Here is a 21,327-nt window from a genome sequence, read left to right on the forward strand (position 1 = left end):
CTTAAAGTTCAAAAACATGTATTTATAGATATGTAATAGGTTATGATGTTATTGCTATTTGATGGGCACTAAAGGTAGGTAATACTGCAACTGTCGCATTTTGAGTGAGTAGCAATGTAATGAAATTGCAGTCAACTATGATAATTGCATCAGTTTATCAGCCTTTAATGCATGACAGTGCTATTCCAGAAGGAACAGTGAAATAGGATTAATCAATAAAACAAGTATCTCCATAATTGAAATAATCATTTTTTAAATGCTTCTAATGAAGTCAATAACTGGAAAGATACTGTACGTTGTTTTAGTTTATTTTAGTAACCATTTACATCAATAAGTAGAAACACAGAACCAGAAAGACTAAAATAAGATGGAAATCAAAAATAAGATTTAAAGCAGAATTTGAGAAATAGAGCTGATTAACAGAATAACATTTAAGGAAGCTTTAAAGCTAGAAAATTCTTAAATACATCAAAGCTAAAGTTCTGCCCCTCACACAGTACACACTAGACAATATTAAAAGCCATAAAACATTTATTAACACAATATGGTATGAAAGGCTTATTTAAAAAAAAAAAACAACTTTCCCTTATTTCTTTACCAAAAAAAAAAAAAATCATTAAAACTGGAACTAGTATAAGCTCATGCTGACATACCTCAAACATTCTAGCAGCAGTACATCTCACAAGAGCTGAAGTATGGACAACGCCATACCACAAAACAGTTAACAGTAGCTCATGGTAGGCTGGATTTGCCCTGGAAGAAAAATATTAGTGTTACAATACAGAGCCCTAGTGGCTTATTTGTGTACTAAAAAATACTATGTGTAAGAACAATTAATGATAAAAATATTAGCAGAACACATGGAATTACACTGTATGGTATAGCAGGCCACAACTAAGAGTCTTTAAAAAAGGAAGTCACCTTATAAAACAACAAACCATATTCAGAAATCACACTCTAAGCACTTGCAATTGTGGCAGAAATTTTAATAAAGATACGATTTTATGACAAAATAGGGAAGAACACTGGACCAAGAGTGAGATGGGTAAGTGACATCTCTGTGGGTCTAATTTCTATATCTATAAACAATGAAGAAGAATAAATGTCCTATTTATGTCATAGGTTGCAGTAGGTTCAAATGAGATAAACTCAAACCATAAATATGGATGGTTATGTTGTATGAAGCCTATCTAAATATAAGATGGTATCCTTAACAAATATGTATGCCTGTTTTCAGTAAAGACTGAGATAACGCTGCTTTAGGAACCAGATGATGTCATTATCAGCAGAAATGAGTAAATTAAACAGAAAAGAATGAGGCTAAGGATCTCTCTTTCAATTGAGGCTCCCTTCAGTTGTAGAAACTGTACTGTTTGAAACTTTTCCTGATTTAAATTTTTGAATTGCTTTAAGGAAAACATGCCTACTAGCAAGCACAAGGTTGTGAGTTTGATCCCTGGCTCAAAAAAAAAAAAAAAAAAAAAAAAACCAAAAAAGAAAGAAAGAAAACATGCCTATATGCTCTTTATATCATATAAAAATTTACATTATATTGATTAAAAACATTATGAATTTCCACATACAGAAAAATAAAATATCTTTCTGGGCAGGATCACACACCCCCATAATACTAGCACTAAGGTGGGAGGACCACTGTGGCTTTAAACCCAACCTGGGCTACATAATGAGTTCAAGGCCATCCTGAATTACACAGGGAGATCCTGTCTCAAAAAAACAAAACAAACAAATCTTAAGTCAAAAACCCAAACTTAGAGAACTGCTGTTTAGCCTTAGAACACATTGTACAATCCAATTTGAGCTTTATATACACTGCTCTACTCCGTAACTGGGGATTGAACTCAAGGCCTTTGCACTGAGCTGTATCACCCAGTTCATTTTCTATTTTGAGACAGGCTCTCACCAAGTTGCCCAGGTTGGGTTTGAATTTACATTTTTCTGCCTTAGCCTCCCAGGATGCTAGGATTAGATTATAGGTGCCACCATGTCTGATTTGATCCTTTTGTTTATTTGTTTATTTATTTTCTCTAACTGTTGAAGCATGTAACAGTTCTTCCCCTGTCCCTTTCTGGAAACCCCTTCCTGCTCAGTCTGGATGGATGTTCCTTTGGACAGTTTTAAACTCAATGTGGAATTTCCCATTGCCATCATTGTGGAGTTTTCCTTCTTTGTGTGCTTTTTAGCTTGAATCTTTTATTTATTTTTTCTTGTATATACCTGTTAAAAAACTATAAACTATTATTATTTTTATTTTTTTTATTACCCCAGTTCCACAAAAGAAGCTTTCAGGCTGTCAAGAGGAGCATGAGATAATGAAAGCAGAGTCATTACATCTTCTAAGAACCCAACTAACAGTTTTCGGTCTTCTTCCTACGGAGGAAAAATACTGATAATGAATTTCCAAGCAATCAAGTAATAGTATCATAATTACCTTCCTATAATTAGAAAATTTTATCAATAAGGGGGAAATATTCTAATTAGGAAAATGAAGATATTTATTAAACATATCTATGCTCATGTACTATGCTAAACATATCAATGTTCTATGGTATGAGGTCAAAGACTAACTTTAATTCTTTGATTTAGACTTGTGCTGTCCCATACAGCAGCCATAAGTCCACATGGGATGGTTCGAGACGTAGTTCAGATCAATTCACTATGTAGTCCAGGCTGGCCTGGAATTCATGGCAATTCTGCCTCGCTCTCTCAAGTGCTAGGGACACAGCAATATGCAACCATGCCCAGCAGAAAATATTTTTTTTTTCTGTTAAGAAATGTTAGAAAAATCAAATATGTGAAATTAGGAAATTTAAGAAAAATATTACATGTTAAATTAATTTGAAATCTGTAAGAAAAGGGGATATGACATTCTATTAGGAAATACAAATAAGAGAAGTTAAGATCAAGTTATCATTAAGAATGTAAAAGGGCAACAATAAATAGCCTCTGAATACATCAAAAGATCCACAGGAAGACTGGGTTACTCTCTACCATTCTTTTCCATAAAAGTTAGCTTTGAATTAGGGCAAGTAAAGGACTGACAAAAACAAAAAGATTCATATGAAAAAAGGAAGGATAGAGTAGTTTTAAAACATGCAGGCTATTTAGTGAAAAAGTATTGGCATTAAAGTGAAGTTGGAAAAGAGATTTCATTCATTTGTTGGATATCTACTATATCCAACAGAGTAGACATAATTTGGAGAAAAAATTATAAAGGAGCAATAAAATAGTTCTAAATAAGCATGGATATTTTGCTTTTTGAAAAGTTACTACAATGTGTTTTGAAATCTTAAAAACAAGCAGTATTGTTTATGTATTTGATTCTAGATAGTTGTATTTACTACCAAAAACTGTTAAGAAAAAATATTAACTGCTGGTGTATGTTTTCTAATTGTCTTAATTTATTAAATATTTTTAATGAGCGGAACAGTTCTTATCTCTTTAGAAATATAAATAACACATTTGGACTTCATAGTGACTCAAAAGGTATGTCCTTGTTCATTTACTCTGCAAATCTATTGTGAGGGCTACTATTGGCAAAACCTTGTACCTAATTTTTATTATGTTTCAAAATGGTAATTATGGTCAAAATAAAAATACAAACCATAAACTTTGAAAGGGAGAGAGAGGGAAGCAGAGATATCAGACTTGTTCTGATGCTGGATAGCTTTTAAATTAAAAAGAATGGTATGCATACTATTGTGTCTTGCCCTATGTTAGTGCTTAGTACCATTGACCAATTTAAAGCAATAATCATTAATACTGCATAACGTTAAATAATCTGTTATGTATCAATATTAAAGGTAGTCTTAGAAACTCATGTTGAATTGTGCTTTTTAGTAGAACTCGAATTGCAAAGTACTGTGACACTGTCAAACTTTTATTTTAATACTGTAAAATGATTCAAAATTGTTCTGGGAGAAAGTATAATAAATATGAATTGATGTATTCTGAATTTAAAGGGCAGAAGTATTGTGGGTAAAAATTCAGGAAACCCTTAAGAAAGGTGTTTCTTCTTCATTTTCACATTCTAATTTCTAAAAATGGTTTATGAAGAGACTATGTAAGTAGTAGGAATGTTTCACACTCGAAAATTACTCAGGTCTTGAGATATATCATATGGCACTTACTGAGAAGAATAGTAAGTAGAGCATGGCAGTGTCTCGCGTTGATGGCAACCAAAGAGCTATACCTCCTGGTATACCCCTTGGCTTCACTCACTTCTCTTGAGGTTGGGCTTGGCTTACGACTTATTTAACCAATAAACTGCCATGGAAGTAATGATGTGCTAAATCCAGGTCTAAGTTTAGTCTAGCAGATTCTACTTGGGCACCCACTGAAATCTGTAGAAACCAGGTAATAACTTCTGGCTCTGTTGCTTCAGAGGCCAGAAGAGGAGAGAGAGCCCTTGAGAGCTCTGTTGTCCTAGCTGAGACTACCTCAACAAAGCAGTTTAATGTATCAGTAATAAGTGATTACCAGCAAGATTAGCATAACAGCCAGCTTGGCAAATCCAGACTGCAGTCATGAGACAATAAAACACCTTATAACTTTTACAAGCTTTTACATTTTGGAGCAGTTACTACAAAGCAATGATTAAGAGAAATAAAGTATTATTAAAAACTGCTTTGGTGAAAACAGTAAGAAAGCATTCCATAACATTTTGTAGTCTGCTTTACTTAAGATGTGTTGTCATTTATTTAAGAAAAATGTACAATGGGACAGAGAAACTGCTAAGTAAGTGCAATCTAACATTAACAAAGTATTTTAAAAAGATGTAATCACTAAATTTATTTATTCAACAGATATTTAACTAAAAGTCTTAATAAAGATATTCTCCATTATAAATTATTCATTGAATAAAATCAATTTTAATTTGCTTGTGTCATATTTTCACTTACAATTATGTCTTCACATCAGGAAAACATAATATAAAGCCTTCTTCTAACAGAAGATACTGAATTTTTTTCTTACCTGAATATAACATGTGAGGACCCCTGTTGCATAAATGGGGACTGTAGCCTTAGTGAGGACCCCATTTCCTGCTGAGGAATCTAAAATTATTAAAATATTTTTAAAAGTCCAAGTGTGTCTTAGGTATAAAGAAAAACATCTTGTGAAATTAAAATTTAAAATTACAACTGCTTACAAGGTTACAAAACTTCCATTGCTTTGGAAAATACTGTGATCACATGCATTTTTACCCCTTGTCATAAAATACAATGTAATGCTTCTTAAAAGTCCATCAGCATAAACATTTCTGATGGGGAGAAAAATGTAGTAACTAAATGAGGTATTATACTATTTCTACAATGAGAAATCAGAATTTTGAGTTTCCTAGATGAACATATAGCCATGTCTTCCTAAATATTTTTAGTTTTCTTCACTACTTCATCATCAGAATAACTGGCTTAAACACATGGTATCAACATTAGGGCTTTCAAATATAACTTTTCTTTTTTTTTTCTTTTTAAGATAGTGTCTCACTATGCAGTTCAGGCTGGCCTCACTTTGTGGCCCAGGCTGGTCTCGAACTTGCAATGATCCTCTTGTCTTAGCCTCCCAAATGCATAGGAGTGTACCAACACGCCTGACCCAAACATCAACTCTTTACAAGGGTATTAAAAATAACTTTTGGGAAAGCATTTTGTCTAAAAAAAAAATCCTCATTAATGTTTTTAGGCTTAAGAAGATAACCAAAACCAAAGTTTTCTAGATGATTCAAATAGAATCATTAAGACAGGATATAGACAAGAATTATGTACATATTCAGAAATCAACCAAGGTAAATAGGGTGGGAAATGGAATGGAAATGGTATATATTCCTTCTAACATTTCCAATAATTTATTCCGAGAAACTAGAAAAGATACTGAGGTACACAACATCCATATGTAAATTGTTTCCTAGGCTAATGGTGCTGTAACTAAATGTCTGAAGGCAGATCACTGAACACTATGAATAAAGAGGCTACAATTGTCCAGGTAAGCCTATAGTTTCTTTATTTACAATTAAATTGAATAAGGATTAACCTCATTATTACCACATGGGAAGCCTATTAGATAAGACAGTTGTAAAACTACTAACACCAAAATGTAAATTTTTCTTTTCAATTGTACTTGCTACTTTTTAAAATATAATTTACATATGTAAAACACAGTATTTTTCTTGAATAAAGAGATTCAATTGTTTTTAAAAGTAATAGTGAACAACTTACCAATATTTTCTTCAGATAGTCTTAAAATCTCTTGGAACTGAGGTTTTACCTAAACAATCCAAAGAAAAAATCCATAAGGTCTCATATTCAGTGGATTAATCAATGATTAGATAAAATGTTTACTACTGCTACTAATATTTATTTATTTTTTATTTTGCTTATAGACTGAAGTGGTAAAATATATTAATTGTTAATTAAGATGCTTAGAATCAAAGAAGTCAAGCTACTAAAAATAACCACAGGACAAAAATCAATTTTGGTCAATATATATTTTCTGAATGGTCTTTGGCTTCTTTTCTTAAATAATTTCAAAGTTGACTTTATCAACTGATGGATTACAATGCTGGGGATGAAATCCAGGGCCTTCTGTATGGCAGGCAAATGTTTTACCACTGAGTTACATTCCTGGCCCCCAAGATGAGATGATTTATTTTTATTTATTTATATTTTATTTTATTTTTTGCTACTAGGAATCAAATTCAGGAACTTGTGCTTCCCAGGTAAGCACTTATGCTACTTGGCATAAGATAATTTTTAAATGCTTAAAATAGTACCTCTTAAAAAATGAACTTTTAGTGCTAAAAAGACTACTCAGGTAGATACCATTTTATTAGAATTATTGAAAAAAGAATTTGGCTATATTATGAAAGAAATGAAAAGGAAATTTTATTAATTTTGGGTCTTCACAACTGATATATTCATGTGCTATTCATCTTAATATTATATTATTACTCCTTAAAAAAAATTTTTTTTTTTTTTTGGTACCACGGATTGAACTCATGATCTCGTGTTCGCCATGCAAGGCACTTACAACTCTGAGCTAAATCCCCGGGCCCTACTCCTTAAAATTTAAATATAGATAATTTACTACTTTCAGTTAGAACAAATGCTTGTTTGAACTTTTTATTAGTAGAATTATCACAGATTTCAGACCACTGAAGGCAATCACTTAATGTTAAGTGTTCAAGTGACTCAAACTTACTTTTCTAGGAAAAAAAAGTAATGGCTACTTGTTTGGGACATGTTGAGCAATTTTTGGCAATATCAATACATTTCATATTTATATACTGAATTTAAAGTGAGAAGACTATTAAAAGAATAATCTATTGAACCATACTTAACTAAGACAGTAAAATAAATTCTTCATTGTCACATATGAAAATGACAAAATCCAAATCATTTAACTTATTTCTTAAAAATCACAAATGTCAATCACTAGATAACACGTCCATAATCTAAGCCTTTTGAGTCTTCACCAGTTCTTTTTATCATACATTTATTTGCTTTAAGTGTTTCATTATAGATTTAATAATAAAGAGCTATACTAAATTAAATGTGATATTTTAAATGCTTACCTTTTAAATGCCTGAACATTTTACTTTAGTAACTATAATTTTTAAAAGTTTTTATTTGATGTCTGAACAATTAGTATAACAATATGCTATAAAGAAAAATAGATCAATAGAATTAAAGAGGAAACTGGGATTTCAGAACACCTTGTGGAGGTTAGTGTGACAAATTATACTTTTGGTAGTGATCAAAATATATTTATCACAAGTGTTTGTCTATTTCTAAGAAGTCATATTCTTGCAGACAATTTTATAGTTCTAGTTATTTCAGGTTTTTATTGAAGTGTGTTGAATAAACAGATGCTTCCAGAATCTGGTACATGGTAATGCCAGAAGCATATACAAAGGATGGCAGTTGAGTTCCCTAGCTGATACTTCTTATGCTGAAAATGACTGAGACATCTGTACTGAGTTAATCTAACATCCAAGTTTGAATACAAAGTAAACTTAGGCTAAATAATCTACTGAAAATAAAGAATATTACCAACTAGAATTTTCTTTAACATAATATTTTAATATACTGCATTAAAATATATTTAAAGGGAGAGTTGATTTTATTTACTATTTTATAGCATTATATCTCTTACATGTAAGAAAACAAGGAATACAAGTCTTTACCTTAGTGTTTGTAAAAATTTTGCCAAATGTCCGGCAAAGGCGCCAGAAAAATCTGGAGAATTCATGGACACAGGCAGTTGAAGTAACATTAATTTTGCCAACTATTTCTATAAGTTGTGGCAACCTGAATATGAAGGGAAAGAAAACAGGCAGGGGATACATATAAATTACTGCTTCCTTGCTAATTTCTGGAATAATATAAATTTAACTACCTTTAGTATTTTGTTTTTTGAAAGCAAAGGAATTTTTTGCCACCCTCTTAAGGTTATACTCTACCATATAAATTTCTTAAAATAAATTTTATTCTTGCCATTAAAAATATATGAAAATTTAACAGTAGAGTGAAGTTAGTAAGACTTAAATCTATGGATTTGCTGCATCATATAACCTCCTAACAAATATGGTATGTCCTCAAAAAATGAGAAACCTGGGTATAGTTTAAAATTCAGTGCTACTACCAGACAAACAAGGTAGCAGATCAGTCTCTTTGATGTAATACAGAGGTAACATCTTCATAGATAAATCGCTTCTATAAAAGTTTACTATTGATGATGCCCAGTTATATATAAACATTTAATTTACCCCGAAGTTTATAGACTATGAACTATCTTCCTCTGAACTAACTCAGGTATATCAAATGAATATGGAGATGAAACTTACAATTGATTGACAACCCAAAGCAAACTCTCCCAGCCTGTTGTACCCTCATGTTCTAGCTGGTAATCATAGAGTTGTAATAGCACGGCCAATTGTTCACGGCTTCCAATAATAGTGGACACATCTTGAAGAGGTGACATAGGCCGAGGGAACCTAGTCACTAGAAATAATAGATGCAAAATAAATCACATGGAAAAATGGTAGTTTGAGATCTTAACTATTCTGTCAAAAGAAAAATAAAGCCCCTTCCTTCATATTTAATTAGCTCATTAAAAACTTTAAAACTTAAAACATTAATCATGCCATTGTTTAAAAAAATGAAACAAATTCTTGTAACATGTGAACAAATCCAATATATTTGAAAAATTAAGATTTTTTTTTTGTCTTTTTCCTTTTTATCGGTACTGGGGATCGAACTCACGACTGCCTGTTTTCAAGGCAGGCGCTTATGTCACTGAGCTAAACCCCCAGGTCCCCCAAAATTAGATTTTTTATGAGATTGTGTAGTTAATAAATGAATATCAGAATGAATAAAATACTAGAATGAGTAAGTTCTAAAGAATAAAATTTTGGTTAGGTTAGATTAAAATTTGCTCAGAGACAAGACTCACAGACAAAACATGTATTTAAATTTTATTTAAAAAATATTTCTATCATACTGTTTATGTCAATGAAATAATGTTTCCTTCATGAAAAAGGAACTAAAAGGTCAAGAGCAGAAGAAATATTAATAGCAAAAAACCATGACATAAAATACACTAAAGTTTGAGTTCTACAGAATGTAATTCCCAATATTAAATGCCTCATTTAATTTTTTTCAGTTTGATACACAGTACATTAATATAAAATGTCAAGCCAGTGGCCAGTAAGATAAAGCACATTGACTACAGATGTAAATATATTCCATACTATATACTTCAAAAGTTTTGAGGTAAAACTGAAAAAAATTACTTTTAAAATTGTGTAAATAAAATAATGTGTTACACTCATGCACACATATACATAGCCCCTACAAATATATTTTTAAAAGTTTAAACATATTAATAAAATCTATGGTGACACAGCCAGTAGTAAAATCCTGTGTAATTAAGAGAATATTTTTTGTTTTTAAGTGAAAAACACATGCCAAAAGCTCATTAAGTATAGGTCAGAAACCTGTAATGAAAGCAACTCCTGATAGAGGAATCATCCTAAAAAGACAGATTAGGACGCAGCATTTTCTCAAAACATATTTAATGATTAGACTTCAGAGTACTTGAAATAGTACCCAATTTAAAAAATGCTGACGCCACTCTATTCCTATGATGCACCAGGCCACTTAAAAATACAGTAAGTGTAGCCAGGTCTGGTGGTGACTGCTCATAATCCTTTGTACTTGGGCTAGGTAGGACAGAAAGTTTGAGGCAGCCTGGACAACTTAGTAAGATAATGTTTCAATTAATTAACAAAAAAAGGTGTGTGTGTGGGGGGAGGATTAGATGGATGGATTAGATGATGTGGCTCAAGTAAAACATTTGTTTAGCATGCACGAGGCTCAGGGTTCAATTCTCAATACCACAAACATTAACAAAATTACCAAAACATAGTACAGATAATGATATTCTTGCTATCTGAACAGTCCTATTTCCTATTATAATACACAAGCAAAAGAAACTTGCATAATATGGTATCTCTCACCATCTAAAGTTTCTCCCTAAATTTTCATTATTTTAACTGAGAAATCAACAGATTTGGAGATATTTGTTTTTACTATGCTTGTATCATATCAAACCATGTCTGAGATAATTTCAAACATAGTTTTATTATACTAGTTTCAAACTGCTATTATGATGGAATTTTTTATTTGTACTGGGGATTGAACTCACGACTTTGCACTTGCCAGGCAGGTGCTGTGCCACTAGCTATCATCCCAGTTCACTATGATAGAATATCGATATTAATAGAAAATACGGAGTAAGAAAAAGTAAAATTTATTGTAAAAAAAAATAGAGTCCAAAGGCTTTAACTAAGTCCAACAAAGGTTAAGCTAAGCAAAACAAGGACTGGAAATAAGCAATTATATTTATAACTCAATTATCATACACAAGAAAATGTTTTAGGAGCCTAAAAACAGTTCTATTTAATTGTCATTTTAATAAAAAGAAAAAATTGAGTATCAAACAATAATACAGAAAGGTTCCCAGAATGCATTTTTTTTTTAATGGATTACATATTGTCATCTTAGAAATAATTGTTCAAGTCACAAAATTAAAGCTTGTAAAGTGGACATTCCATCAATGATACTGCAAACAGTTCTGTTCATTGATCCAATAAAACTCTGTGATATCATTTTCTATCTTATACACTTAAATATACATGCAGTTATATAGTTTGGAGCACTTTCTTTTCCTCTCTTTTGTACCATGACTATTACACATTTTGGGTTTCATTGCTCCCACGGTTCTTATTACTTTTTTGGAAGAGAGTAAAACCAAATGTGACATAACAGAACAGAATCGGTCAAGTCAAAAGGGTGGACATAATAGATAATGTAAAAACATAATACAAGGTGATCAACAATGGTTACCATAATGCCTCCCGCTATCTCTAATAGAATTGCCTACATCGTTAGTTATAATACAATTGAACAAAACAGTAAAGAATAAAACCGACAAAACCAAAACATTGGAGACATTGTAGGTCTTCAAAAGTAGATAAAAGTCAACAAGAATGGGCGTCATAATGAATCTCATTATCTTCACAGCTGATGCCTAAACTTTCGAACCTGATACTATCCAGCAAAACAGAATAGGGGAACATCAGTTAAAAACCAGATGGTGAGAGTAATACAGGGCTTTAAATCAAGGTAATGAAAAGTCAAAGTGGGTTACTATAATATATCCTGCTATTTTTTTCCTTTAATTAAGAGGATAAAGATAAAAAAGTAAATAATGGAGTGGAGATTGAGATAAAAGAGGGCATAACAACGAAACAGCGCAGATCAAAACATAACCATTTAAGCAGAATAGTGTTTCACCACCAGACAATCCTAACCTAAAAGTAGTTACCATATTGTTTCTTTCTTTGAAATCCTTGAGTACAACTTCATATACTGTAGCATTAAGTATATCAAAACAATGTAAAACCATTCAAGAGAATGACAGCACTACAGAGTATTTAGAATCGACTAACAAAATGAACAATGGTTTCTGTATAATCTCCTTGTCTTTAAAAGGTTTTTGCCTATACTATCGTACATAATAAAATCCAATAAGATACAGCCTATTTAGACCATTGGAGACAGAAGGACAAAAGCTAGATGAGACTTCAAAACAAGATGATACTAAATCTGTATTACCTATTAAGATGTCATTTTCTCCAAAATAGCTGTTCCTATCATCCAATCTTCTCTGCCTCATTTCTGTTAAGCTCTTTTTCTGTCCGTAGCTGTCAGTTTGTCTTCTTCATTTTGTTCTCTGCTCCATTCGTTGTGGCCTCTCTGCCATTATTTCTGCATTCTTTGTATTTTTCTTTTTTTAGAATATCCTGCAATACTCTCTGTAGAGTTGAATTGGTGGTTGCAAATTCCCCCAGTTCCTCTTTATCCTGGAAGCACCTTGTTTTTCCATCAATTTCCAGGGACAGTTGTGCAGGATATCTCAATCTTGGCTGGAGATTATTATCTTTCAATGCTTGAATTATTTCCCCCCACGCTCTTCGTGATTTGATGGTTTGTGCAGAGAAATCTGCTGTAATTCTGATGGGTGTTCCCATGAAAGTGGTCTGTTTCTTGTCTCTTACAGCTTTTAATATTCTGTTCTTGTATTGAATTTCTGGAATTTTTATTATTATATGCCTGGGTGTTGCTCTGTTTGGGTTGTAGGTAGCTGGGGTCCTGTATGCCTCATACATCTGAGTATCTTTACCTTTTGCTAAATTAGGAAAATTCTCCTGGATTATTTCTGTGAGTAGCTTTTGTAGCTCACTTGTTTGTGTCCCTACTTCTTCTTTTATGTTCTTAATCCTTAAGTTATGGATCCTCTTATCATCTTCTTGTCTTTGTATTATTGCTGTTTGTTTCTTTGTTATTTTTAAGAAGTTTTTCATTTCATTCTCCCATATTACAAGTCTGCCCTCCAGTTCAGATAGTCTGTCCTTAGTTTCTTTCAAGCTGTTATGCCAGTCTTCTATAGACTTCTTAGTATCTTGGTAGTCCCTTTGAACCTGCTTCACGTATTCTATGCTTTCTCTGTTTTCTCCATCAAACAATTCTCCCCTTTTTTTTTGTTCTTCCATTCCACCACCTGTTTTTTCTTGGGTGGTACTTAGCATTTCTCTAACTATTCTGCATACTTCTAGCTTCAGGTCATTGATAACTTCATTCCTGAATTGGTCTATGAGGCTCTCTATATGGTGCCTTATGTGTAATGGTGCGGTGTCTGCTATTGCCTGTTTCTCAGAATTGGGGGCCGAGGAGCCTTTCTTGTTGCTGCCTCTTCCCATGCTGCCTCTTCTTCTCTGTTCCTTATATATGCAAGCTTATATAAGAGGCCCAGCTTCTCTCCCAGTCAGCCACAGCCTGATCGAATTGCGCCAGTTAGTTGTTCCCGCTCACTGCTGCGCACCAGGGAGTTACGGACCAGGCAGCCTACGCGTCTCCCCTCCCGGCCACCGTCAGGCTCTGGGATCTGGGTTGGGACAGTCTACCAGGTCCGCCGGCAGCGTCACACAGGCCAGGCACTTTTCACCAATCCCGCCCGAGAGGGGGATGTGTGACTGGAGTCGCCACCGCGCCCTGCTCCCGCAGGACTGCTCGGGCCCAGAAAGTCCTCTGCTGGAGTCAAACTGTGGTAGAGTGTCAGTTTCTCTCACTCACCTCACCACAAGTCAGTGCACGCCTCCCTGCCGTTCGCAGATTGCTGTTCTCAGAGCTTCTGCGCGTCTCTCTCCTTGCCGAGCTGCTGTAGAGGCAGCCAGCCACTGCGTGGTGGGAAACCCAAATCGCGGCTTACAATGGCGCGGGGTCCAGCCTCCACACCGAGTCTTTTCTGTTCCTGTTTTAGCACCAGGACTGCATTCCAAGTTGGCTTCTCTCAGCCCAGTTCGTTCCTGAGTCAGCAGAGCATATCTCCACCGACTTATGTCTCCTTAGTCCGCACCATTCCTGGCTTCTGAGCCGAGTCTTTCAGAGAGCCTCCGGTAGTTGCTGTTATCTGTCCGCCATGTTCTCCCGGAAGCCCCCAGAATGCATTTTAATAAGCTAGAAAAATGTCAGAATTTTGTTCTCAAGGAAATAGCTACAATTACCTGCAAAACAACTGCTGTTGTGATATGTTTTCTCCCTAAAAGAAAGTAAGCTCTATGATGGCATACAGCTTGTTTTATTTAGGACACCATTCCAAATTTCTAAAATAGTACCTTACAAAAATATTGATTAATGTTAAGAAATAAATTGGTCACAGAAATACTTGTATGAGGTACCATCATTTATAAAAACACAAATCTTCATTTATAATATATTTCAAGTTATATGCACATGTACAAACATAACCTATAGTTATATGCCTAATATAAAGATATAATAAGTCATAACTTAGTTATAGTCAACAGGACCAGAAAACAAAAGATTATTTGGTATAATAAAGAAGATCACAACAGGAGGTCATCTAAACACTGGAAGGAATATATTCAGAATAGTAAAAAAGTTGTTTAAAAATCATTCTATTTAATATCTAGCAAGTACTTCACAATAATTGATAATCAAGGATTGTTTGTTAAATAAATGAAGACAAGATAACAAATATTATAGGCTGAACTGAGTTCTCTGTAGGCTGAACTGACTATAGGATTGCTGTATATGAATTTGGATAAAATGAGGTCATACTGGATAGAATAGGGCATCAATATGACTGATGTCCAGAACTGATGTCCTGGACACAGAAAGAAGAGCAGAGTGTGTCATGTGAAGAAAAAGGCAGAGATGGAGGTGATATGTTTATAAGCCAAGGGGGATCACAGATTGCTAGCAAACAGCAGGAAGCTGGGGAAGAGGTACCTAACCGTTTGTTCTTCACAATTTTCAGAAGGAACCTATCCTATCAAAAGCTTGATCTTTGAATTCCCAGATACAGTCAATTAAGAAGAAAATTAGAAAGACAAGAAACTCTTTAGGCAGATAAAATGCTTTAATGAGTAAAATTTGAAGTGATTAGGTGCTAGTGCTTTATAAAGTCTTATCTTCAAAGTCTTTACTTTGTGAAGTATGATTAAAGGAACATTCAAAAACCATATGCCACTTTTGTCTTGTGACTTCATACATCCTTGAAAACACTGTTTCATACCTGATAGGTTAGAGGCAGGTTGCAGTTTATTTTAGTTGAAAATTTAAATCCTAAAAGCACTGTTGTTGTTTGAAATATTATAATTCTTTGTTTACCAGAAAGCAATAAGAGACAAAAATAGTTTGCAAGTCTGAAAAACTGCAAAAAGAGCTTATTTATATTCATTTATCCTGGGGCTTAGAAAAGCGGTTGGGTTGTGAATCACCTGCCATATATTTACTGGTTATGTGGAGAGTGAGAAAACACTAGCCTTTGTTACCGATTTCACGTAATATTAAAATTATGTCAGTTCTTCTATAGAAAAAAAGCAAATTTTGCCAATATGCTCATTTTCTTTCTATCAAGGACATAACAGGGATGGAAGAAAATAATTGTATTTCCCTATATTTTCTTTCTCTTACTGAAAATAAGATGAAACAGCTGTGGAAGAAATTATAAAGGAAGTAGAAGTGACAAGCCTCAAATACTGACGTTAGTAGTAAGGGGATCTTTTCATTGATTCAGATTTATTCATAGAAGGAAACATTTATTCCACCTGCTCAACAAAGATTACATAAAACGGCTACAGCTTAAGAATGGAAAGTACAGGCTGGGGATGTGGCTCAGTTGGTAGAGCTCTTGCCTGTCATGCACAAGGCCCTGGGTTTGATCCCCAGCACCACATCAGAAAAAAAAAAAAAAAGGAACGTGTAATATAAAGTAATATCCATACGCTTACCATAAAAGATGAATCCCAACATTTTTATCTTAGATATTATATAATCTACATACACAAGATTCTACATATAATACATATAATACATGTTAGTAATCATGCTATCATACAGTGTTCTTTAAAGGATTTTAATAAAAAAATTCTTTGAAGTGCTAATAATTTTCTTTCCAGAATTTGAGTTCAGTACCTTCTATCTGTGGCACTTCACCATGAAGCTTGGCTTTGCTAGAGAAAGGTGCATCCTGTAGTACTAATGCAAAAAGAGAAGGGATCAAGGACTGCAAGGCAGAAAGATACATATGGAGCTTATGTTCATCCAAACCATGTTCTCCTTCCTGAAACATAAGGAGGTAGAAGCTAATTTTAGTCTTTAGAAATTACATTGCTAATTGGATTCATTTCCTTTGTGACAAATAAAACATTTTTTGAACTCAAAATGTAAGACTTAACGGAAATTTTCTTTCAAAATGTGCTGAAGCAATAAGCAGTGTAGAACTAACAGAATCTTTTATATGAAAAACTTTAGAGTAAACACTGCTCACTTCCAATATTGAGAACTTCTTTTATAGGCTTTCTTTTTCAGTGGGAGGGTCTTATCTTTAAAATTTTATAAATCAGGTTAAAGAAATTAAAGTGAGCCACACATTTTAAATGTTCAACTCTGCTAGCAACTTTCTTTCTTATATTTCTTGCCTCTTTTTATATATTTGGTAATATCTATATTTGCAAGTGTTAAAAGCACTTTAGAATAATTCCAGGCACACACACACACAAAAGTAGAAGAAATTTCAAAAGGAAGCAACCAAAAGAGATAGAATAAAACAGGGTTAAAGGATCCGTGTGGTACTTAAGATATTTAGTATTGAAGTGAAAAAAGAATTATTAGAGATTAAAGCATTTACTACTATTAAGCATCTACTTGCGATATCCTTTTGTATTTGAAAGAGCAGCCAGAAATATTAGAGATACACATTATTTATCAAGTTCTTAATTTGTTCATGTAAGAATTACTATCTATAGTGTAGTATTTTTAATTGTACTGTGGAATTTGTTGTGTTACCATATGGAACAAGAAATATCAGGCATGGGTAATTCTCAGATAGAAAAAATATAAACATTTAAAAAAATTCCCTAGGTTTCACAGCACAGTGTATCTTAGGCAACCAGTCTATTTTCGGTTTAAAAAGAAACTCTACTTTGAAATTTATACAAAGATTAGCCCTATTTTTTAAATTAAATAAATACATGTGAGCACATGTAAGATCATCTGCTGAGTAATTACAGTGCTTTATTGTAAGAATCTTATAGATCCTTTAACATTTTGAGGCAGAAAAGATGAGGTTAGAGTCAGAGATTAATACAAGATCCTGATACCATGTAACACTATACAGCAGTGGATCCATGATAATTTACTCATATATTACATCTCAGTTTCCATAGAAAACACAGACTACAATTCAAAGGCTTATGAGAAAAAAGCAGGATTTTAATATTTAATGTATCTACCTCAATGGCATAAACAGGCAGTCATAAATATTATTTCTCTTGTAGCCATTAACTACTGGGTCAACTTGAGTAAAAAAATTTTTAAAACATAAGTTAGATCAAGAACTTTCTATTTTTCTGCACTTTTTTTAACATGGGTGGGTAGAATAAAAAGCTATGAAATCATAACTATATGGTAAAATACATTTGGACCTAACAATTTAATAAATGGAATTATAAGTAAAAACTGGAAATAACTTGTAGTGAAATATACATAGTTGAAGTAATTTTAATATCATATAAATAAGAAAGCTATGCAAACTCAGATTTTAATTATCTTTGTTTCTGGAACCGTTTTTATGTAAAAAGTTAAGAACTCTAACAGATACAGACCCATTCATTCCTAGCCTCACCAAAACTTCCTTAAATTTCTCTTGGCTCAAGTTAAACAGAATCTTACTAATTATTGGTATCAGGTATTCAGCTAAGTATTACTTTCTGTGTCTTCCCCAGTATTCCTTTAAAATGGTTTAGAAAAGATCTTTCAAATTGCTATAAACTATATCAACAACAGAAGAACTCACTCTGAGAAGCTTCTCAATCTTGTTCAGTAGTGTAGGTATAAGATGAGACTGTAAATTTCCAAGTTCTGTAGTCCAGGCAGCATAAGCTGGTAAAAATACTTGATGTGTCGCACTAACTACTCTTTCTGAGGGATCACCCAAGGCTGACTGCAATAATTCGAAACCCTGTCAAAAAAGCAATGAGAATTTTGGAAGAATAAATCTGCTAAAACACTTAATAAGCATCCATAATACTACTCTTTTCATTTTCTTAAATGCCAAGTATGCATTCATTGATGAGCAAACCAGAGAGAAGGGCTGGAAACATTTACTTACTGCTGGTTTTGACACAAAGCTGTGGAGATACTGTAAAGAAATCATGACAGTCTTTCCTCTGAGTTGCAACACTAACACCAGGCAGTTATGTCCAGCTGAATAAAACTGGCAAGGTTGTCATTCCTACTACAGATTATGAAGTATCTGAACCAACGTTTTAGAATATTATTAGAAATTTTATAATGGGATAAAGAGATTCATTCTGAAAAACACACCTGTTGATACTTGTCTGGATCATCAATGTATCCCATGATGATTCCAAGGCTTTTAATGACAGCTTCTCTTACCAAATCAGCCTTATCTTCCATTAACATCTGTTGTAACATTGAGAGAACCAAGGAACTACGGATTTCTTTCTGAAAATAACCAACATGTATTTACTATTCATTTATACACAAGCAAAAAGATACAGAAAATAATAGCAAACACTGATGTGTTCAAAATCCAGATTAAACAGACATTAGCATTTTGCTGTATTTGCTTTAAATCTTTATCTTTTTCAAATCATAAAATATTAAATACATCCAAAATATTGTTCTCCCTAAATCTCTCCTAGCACATTCTCTTTCTAGAGATAATCACATCTATCCAGAATTCAGCAATAATCATTTCTGAACATGTTTTTATAGTCTGCCCAAAAAATGTATAAACACTTCAAGAAAAGAAAAACAGTATGTTTTTCCAAAACATGGTGTTACTGTCGTATGGGGGACACTACAAAATGTCACACATTGCAGAAAACCCATTACACTGGCAGTCCTTGGAGAAGAAACTGAAAATGCATGAGCAAGCTAGGTGTAGAGGTGCATACCTGTAATCCCGGCATGCTGAAGCAAAGGACTGCCACAAATTCAAAACCAGCCTGGGCTACATAGTAAGGTCAATAATGCCTTAACTACATAGCAATTTTGTCTCCAAAATACAACCCTTCAGCCCCAAAAGAAAGAAAATGCATGAGCAGCAATCTAATGACCAAGGCAATAGTTCACCATACCAATAAATGACTGGATGTTAATGGCCGCCATCTTGAGCCCTTCTTATAATTATAAGAGACCCAAACTTACTTGTATTAATCTCATGCTGTCTCAATAAATTCAGTAAAATAGTTATAAAAGTTTTTTAAGGTGTTTATACACTTTTTTTTGCAGACTCTGTATTTATTAAAAATGTAAAATCCTTCAAATCTTTATAGTAAATATTATCAGGCAAATTCAGCAAATCAATAGTCAACAATGGTTGCTACAAATGAACAATGGCTGTTCTATTACCATTTAACTCAGAGAAGAATATTGAGGGATTACAACAGGTGGGAATTCACTGACAATAAAACATTTGGTTGGAGTAGGATGAGGAAATACAAAATGCTGGCATTCCTATTTTTTTTTTGAAGTGAGAAAAATTCAAATAGGGTAATAAAATATTAGAAAGAACTTTATTTATTTATTTATTTTTGAGACAGGGTCACTCTATGCAATTCAGGCTGGCCTTGAGGTCATTTTGTATCTCAGGCTAGTCTTTAACTTGCAAATATCCTCCTGTCTCAGTCTCCTGAGTGCTGGGATTACAGGCGTGAGCCACCATGCCTGGCTCTATGATGAATTTTAAAAATGCTTTTTTTTTTTGTGCTGGGGATTGAACTCATGACCTTGTGCTTGCCAGGCACGTGCTTATGCCACTGAGCTAAATCATAGGCCCTAAACATGCATTTCAATTTAATATGATAATACACAATATGATGTCAACCACTGCTATAATTTGATTTCCTACAGTTTTTTTTTTTTTTTTTTTTTTGCAGTGGCAAGGATCAAATTTAGGGCTTGAAGCATAATGGACAAGAGCTTTACCACTGAACTATAACCTCAAGGCCCACATAAAATTTTTCAGTTACGTTAGAGTGTTTTGTGTTAATTAATGGCTGAGGTTAAAATAAAAAGCTATTCAAATTTATCCTGCTTCCCTCAACTTTGCAGTAGTATTACAACTTGGTCAGTTTACAAAAATTTTTAAATGTAAATTATCTTGGCTAAATTTTTATGTATAATATAATATAAAACTAAGTGTAAAGGAAATGACTATTTTCATAAATTTACTGCATGATTTGGTCTGCAAACCAATGTTTATCAAATATTTTTTAAAGGCCTGGTTTCGATGCTTTAGAAATAAAAATAAAGGTAAGTAAATTTTTGACAATTTTAGGCCGACTCTACCTTTCGGCACAACCTTGTTTACTTTTTATGCTAAACACTGTGCTAAAAATGTCTCAAAGTACCTTACAAGGAATTTGCAGTGGGCATTATCACAAGGCAAGTAGAGGGAGGTGTGTAAGTTTCAAGAGACTGCTTCTCATCAATCTGGGCTGAAACTGTCATTGGTCCTATGGCCTATAAGGGAGCTCCATAGGAAAGGTCGGTAGGCGTTACTCTAGTGAAGTCATAAGCACACCCAGGAACTAGTGAAGGAGGGAAAGTTTGCTGTTACAAGTACAAGGTCTTTTGATGAAACATTATTATTATTGCTGCTGTGTGTTCCAGAGGCAGAACAGCTAACTCATCCTTTGAGAGCAAGTGATGCTCATCTCTGTCTTGGAACCAAAAATAACAGACTCACATCTATTTATATGATTTATCACAACAAGACATCAGTTTTCCCTGTTGAATAAAAAAAATATATTTTCTCAACTTTTACCAGGGACTGGCATGATAAATATAAATATAAAATTATATAAATATATAATTTATATATTAAAATTTATATTAAATATATTATTAACATATGAATATATATGAATGTATATATACATATAAATATATTTATATATGAATGTATTTATATAATATATATTTATATATTACAATACTATATATTATATATAAATATTTGTATAATTATATTTATATTTATCATGCTGGTCCCTGGTAAAAGTATGAGAAACTAAAAACTCTGATGTACTATCATTAGAAGTATAAACTCACACTATCTTGGTTGGAGTTACTTTAACACTGTCAAAATAAAAATGTGCAAATAGTGGAAGCAAGATGTAGAGATACTAAC

General features: G+C 33.1%; 1 protein-coding gene and 1 non-coding gene across 12 annotated transcripts in view; one reads left to right on the top strand and one right to left on the bottom strand.

Moving 5' to 3' along the window:
* The window catches only part of Relch (RAB11 binding and LisH domain, coiled-coil and HEAT repeat containing), a 112,714-nt gene that overhangs the window by 22,415 nt on the left and 68,972 nt on the right, over positions 1 to 21,327 (bottom strand). For 8 of the 11 annotated variants that reach the window (XR_010041373.1, XR_010041374.1, XM_063231516.1 and 5 more), the window contains 9 exons: positions 18,492 to 18,632; positions 17,962 to 18,126; positions 16,080 to 16,227; positions 8,861 to 9,017; positions 8,201 to 8,324; positions 6,234 to 6,282; positions 4,993 to 5,072; positions 2,282 to 2,388; positions 654 to 753 (listed from right to left, as the gene is read on the bottom strand). Coding sequence is in view for 9 of the 11 variants with exons in the window: in XM_063231516.1 (XP_063087586.1) it covers positions 654 to 753; positions 2,282 to 2,388; positions 4,993 to 5,072; positions 6,234 to 6,282; positions 8,201 to 8,324; positions 8,861 to 9,017; positions 16,080 to 16,227; positions 17,962 to 18,126; positions 18,492 to 18,632 (1,071 nt within the window). In the remaining 2 variants the exon portion in view is untranslated. The remainder of the gene's footprint in view (positions 1 to 653; positions 754 to 2,281; positions 2,389 to 4,992; positions 5,073 to 6,233; positions 6,283 to 8,200; positions 8,325 to 8,860; positions 9,018 to 16,079; positions 16,228 to 17,961; positions 18,127 to 18,491; positions 18,633 to 21,327) is intronic. The other 3 variants (XM_063231514.1, XM_063231511.1, XM_063231510.1) reach the window with 2 other exon arrangements.
* On the top strand, positions 15,768 to 15,841 carry Trnad-guc (transfer RNA aspartic acid (anticodon GUC)). Its single transcript has one exon. It is a non-coding gene; the product is annotated as a tRNA-Asp (tRNA).

Source organism: Cavia porcellus, unplaced genomic scaffold, assembly GCF_034190915.1.
Source record: "Cavia porcellus strain 051 isolate PalLab524CR breed Dunkin Hartley unplaced genomic scaffold, mCavPor4.1 scaffold_20, whole genome shotgun sequence".
NCBI lineage: Eukaryota > Metazoa > Chordata > Mammalia > Rodentia > Caviidae > Cavia > Cavia porcellus.